This window comes from Papilio polytes, unplaced genomic scaffold (genome assembly GCF_000836215.1).
Source record: "Papilio polytes unplaced genomic scaffold, Ppol_1.0 DF824102.1, whole genome shotgun sequence".
Lineage (NCBI taxonomy): Eukaryota > Metazoa > Arthropoda > Insecta > Lepidoptera > Papilionidae > Papilio > Papilio polytes.
Window position 1 is genome coordinate 643,008 of NW_013525102.1, and position 16,100 is coordinate 659,107.

Consider the following 16,100-nt stretch of genomic DNA (forward strand, 5'->3'; position numbering starts at 1 on the left):
AGCAATTTCGAAAGCAAGCTTTTCTAAATCCGTTCCGACCCTCATAATAATCAAACATAATACGGATCCTTATAACCTCCGGCCTGAAACATAAGTAAAATTAATATTGTTGGACCCTTACTATGTAAACGTTAAGTTGATGAGATTTAACTTGGTTAGCCCGAAAAACTTTAATACGTAATTGTTATGTTTTATAATACTCTGAATTATTTTATACTCGTAGTGTTATATGTGAAAAACTACAGATTACGCTTTTCTTTAGGGCATATATTTGGGCAACGTCTGATTCTGGGGAAAATATATACCTAAATATTTTATTGCGAACATGCTCAACAGCTCTAACATAGATTTTTTTTAATTTAATTTGTTACGGCTTTTATTCTCAGTTATGTAATATCGACATATTTCTTTTAATTTCAAAACCTAGTCTTGTCACTTCTTGGTACATTTGTCCAAAAATTCAAGTAAACTAAGGAATATTTTCTGAGGATAGGAGAAAAAAAAACAACAATATCAGTTATGTATTTTATATAAATTTCTTACAATATCTTATTTCATAAGATTATGATGAACTCAAAAATCACTTTGATTGTGATTATAAAGTCTTAAATCCTATTCTTCTTACTAAATGTTTTTCGTGATTTTGTGCTCTAATGTTTATTTTATCAAACTCACTGTGCGTCGTCATATTTAAAAAATGTCTTAATTATAATTAAATTACTTATCCTAATATGATATGGTTCATGAACATAACTATTACTAATAATGTGAGAACATTCTCTTATTGATTGCGATACTTATTATTAACTCGTTACAATCCAATTCTTAATTCAAAACTAGCTTCCAATATTTTTTTAAATCGTTACCATAAATTGACGTTTTTTCTCATTCAAATTCAAACGAGACAAACACACAAAACAGTATGGAATATTAATATTATGACTTGGAAAAAAGTTAATCATTAAGATTAGTGCTTCTACGTGTAATTGTAGATAAATGTGATGCAATTACATTAGAGTGCAATGGTTGTTCAGTCGTTAGTACAGAATTGGCAGTTTACGTTTCTTTGAATGGCTTAACCTAAAATACGAAAAGGATTGAATTTATTTACTCTATTTGGTTGCTTAGGTCTTCTTGACCTGTTAGGCCTCTGCAAAGGTTCGTTAGCACCGGATAGTAAAGGTGATTGGAAATCGTCAATAGTTTCGAGATCACCAGCCCTTTCGTCTATCTCTTCTACCGTTTCAGTGTAGTTAAAAGCATCACTGAAAACTGGATACAGAGTAGTTTCATGATCTGGAGTATAAGTTTGATTTGCGGAATTTATAATCGGTGATTCCGGTTTAGTAGTAATTTGAGAACTTTCAGTTATTTCAGTATAATTTGCTCTGTCTACTGTGTTAGAAGGCAAATCGATTGAAGAATTAGAACCAGATATTTGTATATCATCTATGATTGTAGCAATAACTTCAGTAGTAGTGAAAACAGTTTTGTTGGTATCATCATGAATACTTATATTGAAATTTGTAGTCGGCATATTAATTATTTCGTCTTTAAAAATGGGCAATTTAGTTGTAAAATCCAGAGTTTGTGGTGTTTCCGAAATGTTGATGTCATTTCCATTGCTACTGTTAGTGCTTATTTGTTCCAAGGTTTTGCCACTTTTGTTTAATTTTTCCTGTGTTTCTTGTACATTTAATTGTGTTCCGTTGAAAGAATCTATAATTTCTGTGGTAGAGTGAACAAACTGTGTTAGATTTCTTGTCGTGTTCTTAACGATTCCGTCATCAGTGCCATTAGTTAAATCTTGACTAAAATGTCTTTCGTCGTCTGTTTCTCGTAAAATAACAGTCAAATCAATGTTCGAGTCATTTTGACTTTCATAAATCGCAGTTACGACTGTAGTTCCCAATGTGGATGTTGGTGCAATTTCCAAAGGTGTTTTAACAAAAGTTGGTTTACTCTCGTTCGTGATTTCTGTGATAGTCTCTTTGTTTACCTTTTTTGTTTTACTTTTAGAAATCTGGGGAATTTTGGTATTAAGGTCTTTGTATTTTTTTAATAGTGATATATTTTTCTTTACATTATCTTTTAATTTTGTTACTCCTTCCGTGATCAATACTACCGTACTTTCTGTTATATGCGGAGGTTCAGTTGAAATCTCAGATCCCCCTTCCAAATTTACTTTACTTTCCTCATTCTCTTTCTCTATCATATCCTTCATTCCAAAGTGTTGCGCATGTTTTTCTTTTAAAGATAGAACATTCATATCGTCACTAATCCTAGCTTTTGCCATAACAAGTGGAGGTACAAAGTGATCGGTTGGTTGAGTAAATATCGTTTCAAAATTGCCAAGTCTGGCTAGCTCGTCGTGTAATTTTTTATGCTGCATATTTTCTTCATCTTCCAATTTTTGTATTCGATAATTTGTAAGAAAATTGTCATTATTGACTAAATTTGGTATATCATTGCTTTGAAGGTTATTCTGCATATCATTTAAGTTAATATTTTTCTCTAAAATAACTTTGTTCATTTCGTAATGAATAGGCTGCGAAGTCGATGGCAATTCTGATATGGTAGATTGTCTTACATTTTCGTTGAAAGGAATGGGTGTAGACATTACACTCGAAGGTAAATTGCCATGCCCGTTGTCATGTTCAATTGACATATTTTCTTCAGTGACACTGATACTTGATAGTTCTTGGTTTTCTGTAGATGTCGTGGTCTCAGTGATTGTGATATTTAAAGTTAAATTATTCAAAGAAGTGGATTCTACTTCTTCAGCACATGAAAGGTCGCGTAGAAGATCTTCACGCTTCTGTAAACATAGTTCATGTTTAAAAATATACCTAAATATTGTATATCGTATTTAAAACAATGTGTCATACCACATTTCCCGTGCATTGCACACGTTTGACGCCAGCGAGGCCACAATCAGCAGTCAACTGTACTGCTGCACTTTCCGGTAAATACAGAATAGTCAAGGCGGGTAGCGCTCGCACCATGCAGCCTTCTTTCCCAAGTGCCCATTGCGGAACTGATAAGAAAAGAAGGTTTTGTATAATTTTATTGAGCTATACATCTGACTCGATATCATAGACTAAATAGATTTTAGTACCTGGTAGTTCGCAGATGAAAGAAGCGACTGTAGGTCCACCGCATGCTCGTGCCTCCCAGCGGTAGTCTTCAGTAGGGTCGGCGGCGGCGCACAGGGGAGCCGTGCGCGGGTCCGGCGCCGAGCTCCAGTAGCCATCGCCACTTAAGCCACGGTAATCGCTGTATACCAAAACATTTTATATCGTTTTTGGCTTTTCTTACGTTTTTAAGGTAATAGTACCTTTTTCACTGTCTTAAATTAGTTTAATCTCTAATCATCCAACTTTTTTTTTAATAAAATGTGAAAGTGATGCGCTGTTTTAATTTATAATTTACGCCGTAAACTTACTTTTATTGATATAGTAAAGTTTAATTCCTTATTCATTAGTTTTAAGAATTATTCTAAATGGCATGGTAATAATAAAATTTGAATTAACTTACGTCCAAGTAAAATCGCCTTCTGGATTGCTTCTAATCAATCCAACCCACACCCCGCTAGATATGTCCAATTCTTTAAGGTAGGCGCGCACGGCATCGTATTGTGCCGTCGTATCAACTAAAAAGAAAATTACGCATGAAATTTGTCTAAGTTAGCAAATTTTATTCTAAAAATTTCTTACTGTTCGTGCAGTGTACTTTATTTAAGTAAGACCTAAAAGTAAGTACGTTTTTCAAGTTAAAATAAAGTTATAATATAACATTTAATTTGATTTATTCACAATTCGAGAGAAATGTAACACTAAAACATAAAAGGAAATTTGTAACAACCCTATAAAACATTTTATAGATGGCCACCTAACACGACACACATTTGGAATGAGCCATTTGTAACTTGCTCTTTCAGAAATAAAACGGGACGACGATCAATATCTGGCACACCTTTGTGTTTGGTAATTGACTAACACACGCTGTGACGTCACCGGCACACCTCGCCCTTTAGCTTAAGAGCCAATTCATTACATTAGCTAAATGAAACTAATACTAATTTATCATAATTGTTTCATATATTAAGGCCTTCTTGAGAGTAATGATTACAAGACTTTAAGTTTAATGATAAAAAAATCACATATACATATTGTCTGCTCAAATACCGCATAATAATTGTTACCGCAGACCTCTAAATTAACCGAGCAAATGGCGGCTTCCATTAAAACTTTTGAAATATAATATAACATGCTGGTGCACTTAAAATCTCACTTTAATGGATGATACGTGCTCTTCGTAATTTTATAATGGCGACATTATAATTGCCGTCTGCTGTAATTTATTGAATCCCTTGTTAATGTTACATATTTATGTTTTCACAAACTGCGTCGACTTCCTAGAAGAACCAGTACCAGGATTTCATAAAGTATTGGTGTTAATGTATTTGTACCTATAGTGTGTGATCACTTCTTCCATTGTTTGGCAAAAGTTTGTCACATTTTTTTAAGTCACAATAAGCTAAATTCCATGGAAACTAATCTAGATTCAAAATCGAAAACAAATGAATAAAATATCTTTCCATTGTTAACAATAGAAAACTTCCCCTTCATAAGTAACAGGACCGACGTCGACGTAGCGTGTGTAAGTGACAAGGGACTTGTTCAACAAACCAACAGAGTGGCGAAAACTAGACGTCAAGGACGACAATAAGCTGGGTACCACAGGGGTGCTGCGTTACTGCTATTTTATAATGATATACTGTTATTGGTTATTTAGTTTTATTTTTTAATTAATAAATTTTTTACCGATATAAAAACTTTTCTTCAATATGTTTAACTTTTATTTCCATACAAGGAATATTAATTTAACGAATTTATTAAATTGAACACACTAATGTCGTACTGCCAGTTAAAAAACTAAAAAAAAAAAGAAAACGTTATTTTTACGTGATAGTAACCAGTTTAAAATGGACGACTTGTTGAGATACATTAAAAACATGATCTTAGCACGCGATTTTACTTGTCAATTATCATATTTACTGTAAGTAGAAATGTGAATATCAAAATTTCATATTAAACACGTTAATAAGTTTGTATCTTCACAAACTCCCGACAACAACTGAGCTTAAGTTGTCAAAGTAGTTTAGTTAGCAATCCATAAAGTTACTTACGAATCACGCTAAATCCGACTTTCAAAGTATGTGAAATGAATATCATTGATGAATTTGTACTTCGAAGTTGACTATTGAAACTTATTAGATAACTGCTATCTTTGTATGTATTTATTTACATTTTCAATTTTTTAGCAAATCAATCTTACTAATATAACCACCGACCCTATGGGAATAGGTTAAGGCGAAAGATGATAAATCTTACTAATACTATAAATGCGAAAGTTTTGCTGTGCTGAATTTCATAGATCTCGATGAAATTTATTACAGATGTAGGAAATAGTCTGAAAGAAGACAGGCCACTTATAAATTTATTTTTTGAATAACGCGCGGACGGAATCGCAAATGAAATCTAGTAAAAAATAAACCAGCTTTTTTAATTGAAAATGACATAAACCATGTAAACTGTAATGAAAACCGCTATTTTCAATTGTAAAACAACAATTTTACATAATGCTATGAAAAATAATGCAGATACAAATTCGAAAATTAATGAGTAAAATATCTATGCATTTAAAACAAAAGACAACTTCCCCTTCATAAGTAAAAATGTTCAATTGTAAGTGTTCATTTAATGTGTTATGTAGAGTAAATGACTTATTTAACTATTATTTGTTAATGTATTTGCAGTTATAAGCGCATGTGGGCAATGTAAATACTTCGTGGAAACTAGCAAAAAAACTTTATTTCTTATAAATAATACATTTTAGAAAAAGAAGGCATTTTACGTAAAAACTAAGACATCCGTCAAAAACTAATTCGAATCTTTCTGATATTCGTTCTATTTTTTATAAAATTTTATTCTTCATTTGTCTCACGTCGCTAGTTGCCAGTAACTTCAACATTATCAATATTGTAAATGTTTACAATTATAGTAAATAATTATGTTGTTAGTCTAAGAAGCTATATTTGCTTTTGATATGATTGAATGCGGTAATAATGAAGTTTTGGGATTACATTATGTGTTTAACAGGCCGCGTTATTAGCTATCTCTAAAATATATGTAGGTGCAGATCAAACAATAACTTATTAATATAGGTATAATCGCCAAAAAATGCTCTTCATTTGGTCATATACATGCAAAATATTACACTTCATTTTCTGTCTTATGGCCACATATATATTCTTAACAGATTATAAAAAATTTACAATATATAGAAATATCTTATTAAACAAGAATTCTTTACCTGTTACCAGATTCGCATGATGGAATTGACAAACTGCGTCCGCTTCGTACCAAGAGATGCGGTCTCTGAAGTAGCGGTAGAAAACCGGGAAACCTTCCTCAGGAAGAACCCAAGTGTTGCTGATGTTCACCTATTGATAAAAAACAGCATTTATAATTATTTTTTATTTATTATAGTTAACAACAAAAAAATCTAATATATTTGAATCAATAACATGATACTCAGTCAGAACTCAGTAATTTTTACCAGTTCACTATACGTCCCCACTAAGGGGCTTCGAAGCCCTCCGTAGCTTACCCTAAGTTAGGGTGACTAGGGCATAGTCAACCACTCTGGCCCAGTGTAAACTCAGTAATGAAGCTTTAGAATTCTAAAAACGTTCTATGCCTATTATAATTATATTTCTTTCCTAATGCTATTACAAAAAGTATTGCAAATTTTAAAACATAAAAAACGAAAACATATTCCTGTTTTCGTGTTCAGTAACTACAATCAGCTCGTCGACGCCTACAAGTCAGAATTGAAATTTGCATCTGAAATTGCGTGCAGAAGTTGGAGGAAGTTTCACATAAAGGTTATCAAAATTAGAACGAGAAATATGGTAATACAGTCTTCGTCTAAAAAATTATATTAGTACTTATTTGGTCAGAAGTATATTTATGTATGGTAACTTCAACAGAGTTCGCGCAATATGACGTTAATGTCTTATTATACTCTTCACTCTGTACAAAAATAAAAATAAATCAACAGCAAAACTACCTATCCACTTACTATTGTAAATAATTCAATAGGAAAAGGAAGTATCTTTATGTAGTATTAATGTTTAAATTAAATTTCAGAGCCTCGAGTTAAAACAAGCTATCTAACTTCTCTGGTAAGTTAATTATCAAACTAAATCTACGACTTCTTCGATTGAGTTTGTAATTAATTCAAACATTCTTAGAAAGGTGTTTAATCTAATTATTCTAATTTTGTTAAGTCCAAATTTTTTTCAAAATTACACACTGAATGGAAAATATATTTTTAGTCATCATTTTAAAATCATTCAAAAAGCAAGAAAACCAATAAATAATAGATTGATAATAAAAACTCATTTAAAAAATTAAACTTGATCTACTTTTATTTTTTAAAAACTAAAAAAATAATAAAGATAACCAAGTTAAGTTACTTTAAATACAAAAAAATATTAATACTACTTGAGAAGCAAACTGAATAAGTTAAACAAAAAAAAAAACAGAAGTGGACTAATAAAACAGAAATAGAAACTAACACTGTAAAAAAACTTACCGCACGTGCTTGGGCCGAGGCAAAAAATGCCAATAATATGAGAAAATGCATCGTGTAGCACTTTACGTATTGCGTAGCCAGGGATAGCTACGACGTAGACATCGGCCTCCGTAGCACGCGGCTGCCGTGGCGAGACTGCCGCAAGCTACGGCCGTCGTGCGGCGCCATCGAGGCCTCGCGCTCGGACCTTCCTTCATTATGTAAACAAAATATTTGACAATAACACCGAGGGAAATAAGGACAGGGCTTCTTTTTTATTCACGCTCAAGTTTCCCCTTCACTGACGAAGGGTCAGGGTCGTTGAATACTGATCCTCGGATTTACTGTTACAATACATTATACATTTCACCGACTTTCGCCTAAAAGGTTTCCATTTTTGTTCAGAACAAAAATATACAATTTTCCCTTCTAAAGGATCATTTCGATGTCAACATAAATACGACACGAAACAATATCAAAGGACAAATGGGACAGGTTATGAAATACGTGTTCTTGTTTTGATTTCACTTCCTTTTTGCAGGAGCTCGAATATTTTTACGCAAGTCGAGCGTACGTCAAGTGTGAAATAATGGGAAATTGAAAAGCCGCATACTTGACATAATTCTAGGAAGAACCCTACTAAAAAGCAAGCACTTTCCGGTGTACCGAGCATGAACGACTTGGGTACACATACGACACGTATCTCTCTTTACAGCGTCACGTGCAGAGTAACAGTCGAGGGACACATCCAACGCCTCCTTTGCCGATAAGGTGAAATAATTTATGAAAAATTTCAGTTCGTTCAATTATTTTATTCAATGTAGTGCTACCATTAGATTATAGGCAACAATAGACAACCTGTCCTCATTTTTCTGTTAACTATTTCTAACGAGACTAATTGTCATTCAGCGTTATGGTAAGTGGATAAAACGTTGAAAAAATGCGAGTTTGTCATATATAAACACAAACGCTGCATTGTAATTGCAGGCTTTTACCCGTAATGGGGTCTATACAATATAGAAAAAAAAAGTGTATGATGATGATGTTATTGTACTAAATATTTGTGTATTGATTGAAATAAATCTAAATATTACTAATTGTCATTATTATTGCAATAAAAATCGACTTTAATATTAGATGCCCACGATAAAACTATTCTTTGTATTAATATTAGTAAGTATAGATAAAACCATACTTGATACCTAAAATGGGTTAAGTCTTAGTTCGTTTTAGATATATTACATCAAGCTTATTACATTTGTTTAAAATTATTACTCCAAAAATATAACAATTTCTGCGTAAATAATGTTAAATGGAACAGATAGTTTCGCTTTACTTACTATCTACAAAGGGGCTTTCGGTTTCCGATTGATTAGTTTAATTGAATTAGATTGTTAAAGGCCGTAAGCATCGACTGAGAAGTGTCAAGTAATTTGTTTAAGTAAAACTTTATCTCTGCTGATTGGCAGCAATTGACGCAATCAAGTTTGAATTACATATAGTTTTTAACGCCAATTATCTGTTCATTTACTAATAACAACTTACAGATAAAATTTAAGACCATGGTAAAAAAGCCAATTTTAATATAAAAACTGGAGTAAATTTACATATATTGTATTACTCATGCTAGTATGATGTCTCTTTTATATTAAGCGAATATTAACAAAATAGACAATAAAAATGAAGCCAATTTATTTTCTATAACCGTCACTATGTACAGCAGTCTATGTGTGTTGGTATCTCTTAACGTCTCAGCAAGTTTGCGAAAGTCAAACATTCTAAGATAATCGAGTTTAGAGCTCTTTTTACATTTTCTCTAGGCAATTACGTCGCTGGATGCTGCCTCAGAGTACAAGTAAAAAGTAATCGAGTGTGTTCTATTTGATGAGATGAAAGCTTTGTAAAGATATGATTAAAGTATTTTTAGATATTTAATTTACCTCAAAATGTGTACTATGTAGAGGCCGAACGTAATAAACATTTAAGTACGATTTTGCTCTCTATATTATTTTAATTACAAGTCTACATGGCTTCTTTTTGCACTCGAATAAATGTATGTACCACAGTTACTAAAGATAAGTGGAAGACCCACAAGGAAATTCTTAAAAACAACAAAAGAAATAACATTAATTATCACTAATTATGAAATTCAACTTATTTGAAGAATTCATTATCCTCGAACGCTATTCGTAAGCAAAAAACTTTCTACCGACTACAGAACTGGAAGGAACAAAGTCAATATGACTCTTATTATACAGCTATACAGACCTTCGTAAAATGCAAAACGCCAGCAAAGTAAATCCATTTCAGAGACTTCCTTCAACTCGGACGTGACGGGAATACGAATAGTCCTAAATATATAGGCAGGCGAAGGCGCGCCTCCGACCCAACGACACGCCACCTACGAGAAATAACGCAATTTTTAGCGTTCCTACGACTTGTAACAGCTACAACATATTTTACCATCGTAAAAACATTTGTCACAGAAAAACAAACCTTATACTATTCTTGTAAGATTCAGTCACAGTTTATAAACCGTACGTATTATCTTGATACTCAAAACGACTCGTTCGCAAAACTGTAATAACTTCATATCAGTTGTACGGTCGACAAAGTATGATTGTGAATTTTATTTATATCGAAGTATATTCTATAGTTTTATTCGCTTCGTCCCTTTGTATCGGTCGGGAGCTAAATACTTGACTTTCAATGAAATCTCTGCACTAACAAGCGTCGCTCTTGAAAATATTTGCTATTATGCGGCACCCGCTCGAGGAATCGAGTTAACTCTCGCATTAAAATTCATATTCCGAGCGAGATGAACGCGTAAGTATGGAAATCATCCTTATTCTACGTAATATTAACTTTGCTTTCTGATTATGCAAGGATATAACTACGCTGATGTTATTATCTGCCGGATACAGCATTTTTTCCATATGCAAAGGCAATATAAATGCGTTATTATTTTAATAAACGTTACTCGTGTAATTAAAAAGGTTTAATTAATGTCAAATAGACATAAAATTAGTGAATATTGCAACAAATAGAATAAAAAAAATTTTAATCAATCTTGTAGAAGCGAATCGAAACATTGAAAGCAAATCCCTTGTGAATGACAACAGAAATGCTTGAGATCATAAGAGAGTCCCAGAGCAACAGTTCGGGCTTAGTTTACAATGTCTGTAGGCTGTTAGGCGAGCCCCCGGGGTCCGTACATGTTAGTCTAACGACTCACATTATGCCGCTAGGGATTGTGATCTGGATTACTACTCACTACGCCAGACTAGAAATTAAGTTAACACAACACTGTAAATACACACAATTAGCTTGTATTTTCTTATAACGTTATAATAATAGCATTGAATTAGGGAACAAAGGTTACCATGGTATCGGCATCTTATAAGGAAGACATGAAAGACAAAGGCTTAAGTATAAGAGTGGGCCTTTGACTAAACTATAATGCAACTATTGTGCGATTGTCGATTGTTTCTCAGCCAATTCAACTCTTTAGTTTCACAACTAAAAATCGAGTAGGGTAGGCAACTCCAAATAAGCTTATAGGAATCAAACCGAGACTAAACAGTTGTGCGATAGTTTAGTCATGGGTGTGTTCGCGCTCGAAATGTGCACGTAAAAATCCAGAGATAGGCTTAAGTAGAGTTAATTAAGGTTATATAATGAAAAAAGGTGTGATGATTGAAAACAAATGATTAATTTTAAAGACAAAAACTTGACGTAATTTTAGACGATAAATATTAAATGGCATAATAATATTCTATGCACTTAGGTTAGAAGTTTATGCACAAGAATATTAAATTGTTAACAACAATGCAATCTGTAATTAAGGAAAAGAAAAATGCTATTTACTATGTTACCAATGTTGTCCTATAATTACCAACTTTGTTTACATTTAATTTCCTTTGAGAAATATGTAAATTCATCCCTCGGAAATCTTACAAGCTGTTTATTTAAAGCCGCAACATGACTGGCAACATCTTACCCTTCCAATTTCCTGTGATGTAAAGCCAAAGGTCGTTTGTTACATTTCCAAATATTTACATTTCATTCTTTTATTTTTTCTTGTTAAATAAGTTTTCTTTATGCAACTTATAGATTCAATTTCGTCATCGAGTAATGAACAGTTTTTGATATTTACTTTTATCATCTTAAAAAAGATTCAAATACCCTTAAAATGTGCTTATTTCTAAAACAAATTGTGTTCTGTACGTACCACTAGCTTTTTTCACGACTCCGTTCGCGCGGAATTAAAAAAAAAAGTGAGTAGCCTATGTATTCTTCCAGACTATCCTCTACATCTGTACCAAATTTTAATCGAAATCAGTTCAGCCGTTTAGGCTACAAACTCTAACAAACATGCATCCATCTATCCATCTATCCATCTATCCGTCTATCTAAATGTGAAAGACATTTATTATATTAGTATGATAGTATGATTATTTTCTGTTTTCAGATTCCTTAGTGTATTCCTACTTTATGCTCCCGCATTCACATACCGTTTTTTACCAGAACATGATGTATATCTTAATCCAATCAGTACACAACGTACTTATACGCCTAATATAGAAGAAGTACCACATCATGTGCTTATAATATACAGCAATTTGTTCTGTTCTGGAAGTCTTGTCAGCAGCATTACTGTTGTAACTACAGCGAGTTGCTTTTGGAAAAACACAGATGAGAAAGTCGTTGTAAAAGTCGGTAGCAACATTCTTTCTGACGGGGAGTAAGTATTAAAGCACTATACTTGCAATCTACGGATTTAAGCATCAATATTCACGTCAAACGTCGAGTGGAAATGGCATCTAATAGGAATCATCTTACTAATCCTACTAATATTATAACTGCGAAAGTTTAAATGGATGGATGGATGTTTCTTAGAGTTTGTAGACCAAACGGCTGAACGGATCTCGATGAAATTTGGCGTAGATGTAGAGGATAGTCTGTAATAATAAAAATAAAAACAAAAGTGAGTATGTGTTCTTAACATACTCACTTTTGTTTTTATTTTAATTCCACGAGGCCGGAGTCGCGAGCGAAAGCTAGTATTCAATAAAAGTCTAATAGAAGATAGATTTCCAGAAAGTTTTAAAATTAAAGTGTATGTCGCATTTGCCAGTTTTGTGATGGAAATTCTCTATCTTTATTTCAGAAATATTTATAACGTGGATTCGATTAAAATACATGAATATTATAAACATCTGTGCGAATCGGACAATGATATCGCTCTACTTCTTCTTAAAGTGAGTTAAAATATTGATAACTTGTAGAATAAATTAAAAACATTCTAATAAAAACATCTTGAAATATATAGAACGTAAATGAGAATGTCTAATCCCGTAATTAATGTGAGTGTTGTATTAAAAATGTAAATATTTGCTGGGATATACTTTGAGTAATGAATTTTTTATTACAGAATCACGTTATATTTAGTTCAGGCGTGAAGAAAGTGATCCTTGTAGAGCCGGAGACCGTGGTAAGAGAAAATACAGCAATAACAGTATCTGGCTGGAGCACATCTGTGAGTAGCCAACTCTGTAAGTCTAGAATTATCCAGGATGTTAAGATTCAGTCCATAAAAACTTTATCTAGGGGTACAATATTTAACCCACAAAGAACCTCAAAGACTTTCGTCACCCAGGTCTTAAAATTTCACTGAAGAGTTTTATTATACTATCTCAAAATATTTATTAACTTATTTTAGCCATTAAAGTTTCTTAAAAATTTACACGTAGGATTAATCGGTAAAACTTCTCAATTGGTAAAAGCGCCATCTATTGTCAAACACACACAACATTAATTGTAACCTCGATGTTGAACACTGGATTAACCACGGCATGTAAAAGTTTCATGGTATATTTTAAGAGGTCACCTTTACCAACTGATTACTTTCAGAGACTAACCCCGAAAATTGGAAACGTATTATTGTGGACAGAGATGATGGTAATAAATAGAGAAAACTGTGTTCAAAACTATAGAGGACTCATTACGCAGTCGAACTTTTGCGCAAAATATAACTTAGTGAGTACTACTTACTTGTGAGTTATTTATCACAACTGATAAATGCATTACTCAATAAAGCAATGCTTGATAAATATAGTATTTTGTATCTAAGATAATACAATTCTTCATTGACAATAATTAAAATAATAAAAAAATTAAGTGAAAACTGGGATAACTAACAAGTGCTGCCATCTATTAGCATAATATGTAATCAATTGAAGGAAAGTTATTTTTTAGATAGTTTTTTAGTATTTCATTTTCGTTCTTAAACTTAAATATAAATTAAAAAGATATAAAAACTCCTAAAGAGAAGTAAAGATTTTTATTTCTTGTTATTATTTTCTCTCTCAGGGACGACGTCTATATGACAATGGTGGCGCCGCGGTATATGAAGACCTTCTTGTTGGTATTTTGTCTTTTGGAAATGCTGAACCAAAGGAACCGTACTTAGCTGTCTTTACAAATATTTCATACTTCTACAGGTAACTATGATTTTTTCGTTTTAATAGAACTTATGTAATAAACATAATTACCAGACCATACTTAGTCATCAAGTTCAACTTACTTCTTTATCATGACTTTTAATTAAAGTTTCCAAAAATATTTTAACCAAAAATGACAAATTGAAGAGAAAAATTTTGCCTTTATCTATATCATTATCAACATTATTGATAACAAAGCTTTAATAAAGCAAAGCTTCGTACGATACGATAAGATAAGCTTATACCTGCGTCAGAGATAAAACAAATTTATTAAAAAGTATAATATTTTAACTTTTACTGTATTGCTCCAAACATACAATAAAACACTACTTACGACATGTTTTAACTCTTTGACCTCCAGCGATGGAATTACGAACTTAAACTTGTTAAGAAACGTGTATATTTTACCCTTAAATTTATATCACAAAAGTTTCTGTTACAACTACTTTTATTTGATAAAAATCGCACTTCGAAAGATGTTATATTTTCAACACAACTCTTACAGATGGATAATGCTCAACACAAAACGTTTTCTTAGAAGACGATGTGAAACTAATCAAGAATCTGAATTTAATTCCTATTCCTATGAATACGCTGAATAGAATAAATTCTTGGATATCAAAAAAATCTGAAAATCTAAGAAATTCTCATAGAATAGTTAAAAGACATCAAGTTTTGTATATATTCATATGAAAATGAAAAATTAATAAGCTTATAACACTACTGCGACGACATTTTTTTACATAGAAATAATCTTTAATGTATTTTTGTAAATAAGTTCATTTTGAAATACGTATTTCGAAATTAGACAAATTCCAAATTTTGTTTTCGCACTTGTTAATTTCATTTTGTAATATTTCGCTCTTTAAAATTAATGATACATGCCCTAATTTACTTATGAATTGTTTATGCTTTTGTTACGTTTTTTGCAAAAATTTTCAACAAAATTTTTAACCTGTGATCTAATCCAATTTCTAAAAAACAAAACATTCGTGTAGATGCTCGGTTTATGTTTTTTAGAGCATCCGTCTCCGTGAGACACTATACCAGCGATCATTCTGTAAAAAGAATATACATAATTAATCCCAGAAACCTTATTTCTACAACATAGGATATTGTCCATCTTTTTAATATTAAGAGAGCCACAAATCCATGCGCGTACCATCCTTCGACCACATCTTCACCCTGGTCTAGGTGGGATAGTGGTCAAGCGCTGGTTTTTTGCAATTTAAAAAAAAAAATCCGTAGTCAATTTTTGTAGCGTAAACAGACCAAAATTAGATTTAACTGTATTCCTTCTCTTCCCGATACCGAAGCAATTAATCCAAAATATAAAGGTATACTTACATACTCCTAATATAAAAAAACATACCCATTCCATATAACTCCTCCACCAGAATCTCCTTTACATGTATCCCGAACTCCGTCTCCGTACAAGCAAAACATATCTGTTGTTAGTTTTATCTGATGCATCCTTTCACATTTCCCTTTCGGTACAAACTGCAATCTGGTACTCATTAGACCACGGTCTGATATTGGTCCTCCGTACTGTAATTGGAAATATTTTCTTGTAGTCGCATGCGACTAGACGCTTAGTAAAAAAAATCTAAAATCACGTACAAACAGTGGGGTTAAAATCATCAGTCTAGTTTATAATTGTGTGCAAAACTGAAGACATTAAAAAATTATAAAAAGGGTTTAATAGCGAATCGAGCAGATTTTCTAGTCCATGTCAAGCAGTCTGGAGTCTAGCCAATTTTATGAGACTAAGGCATTGTTAAAAGTCAACCATATACATGATTATTAAATTATATAGAACATCTACATATAAACGTATCTAAAGATTCTAACATCTACAGTATTTTTATTTTTATTTTATTTTATTTATTTACGGATAACTTACAGCTAGCTTAAAAAACAATAATAAAATAAACAAAAAATGAAGGCCAATTA

General features: G+C 32.2%; 2 protein-coding genes across 2 annotated transcripts in view; both read right to left on the reverse strand.

Annotated features, from left to right (window-relative positions):
• Window positions 1-629: 629 nt before the first annotated feature.
• LOC106099547 lies at window positions 630-7,788 on the reverse strand. Its single transcript, XM_013278116.1, has 6 exons — window positions 7,666-7,788; window positions 6,379-6,508; window positions 3,538-3,652; window positions 3,119-3,276; window positions 2,889-3,037; window positions 630-2,818 (listed from the first exon to the last, which is right to left on the reverse strand). The coding sequence occupies exons 1-6, from the start codon at window positions 7,714-7,716 to the stop codon at window positions 1,076-1,078; spliced, it is 2,346 nt and encodes a 781-aa protein (XP_013133570.1). The 5' UTR covers window positions 7,717-7,788; the 3' UTR covers window positions 630-1,075.
• A 6,598-nt stretch (window positions 7,789-14,386) lies between these two features.
• LOC106099425 (trypsin-like) overlaps window positions 14,387-16,100 on the reverse strand; it is a 6,809-nt gene continuing 5,095 nt past the window's right edge. Inside the window, exons 3-5 of the mRNA XM_013277983.1 lie at window positions 15,520-15,695; window positions 15,103-15,205; window positions 14,387-14,392 (exon numbers count right to left, since the gene is read on the reverse strand). Coding sequence (XP_013133437.1) covers window positions 14,387-14,392; window positions 15,103-15,205; window positions 15,520-15,695 — 285 coding nt within the window. The remainder of the gene's footprint in view (window positions 14,393-15,102; window positions 15,206-15,519; window positions 15,696-16,100) is intronic.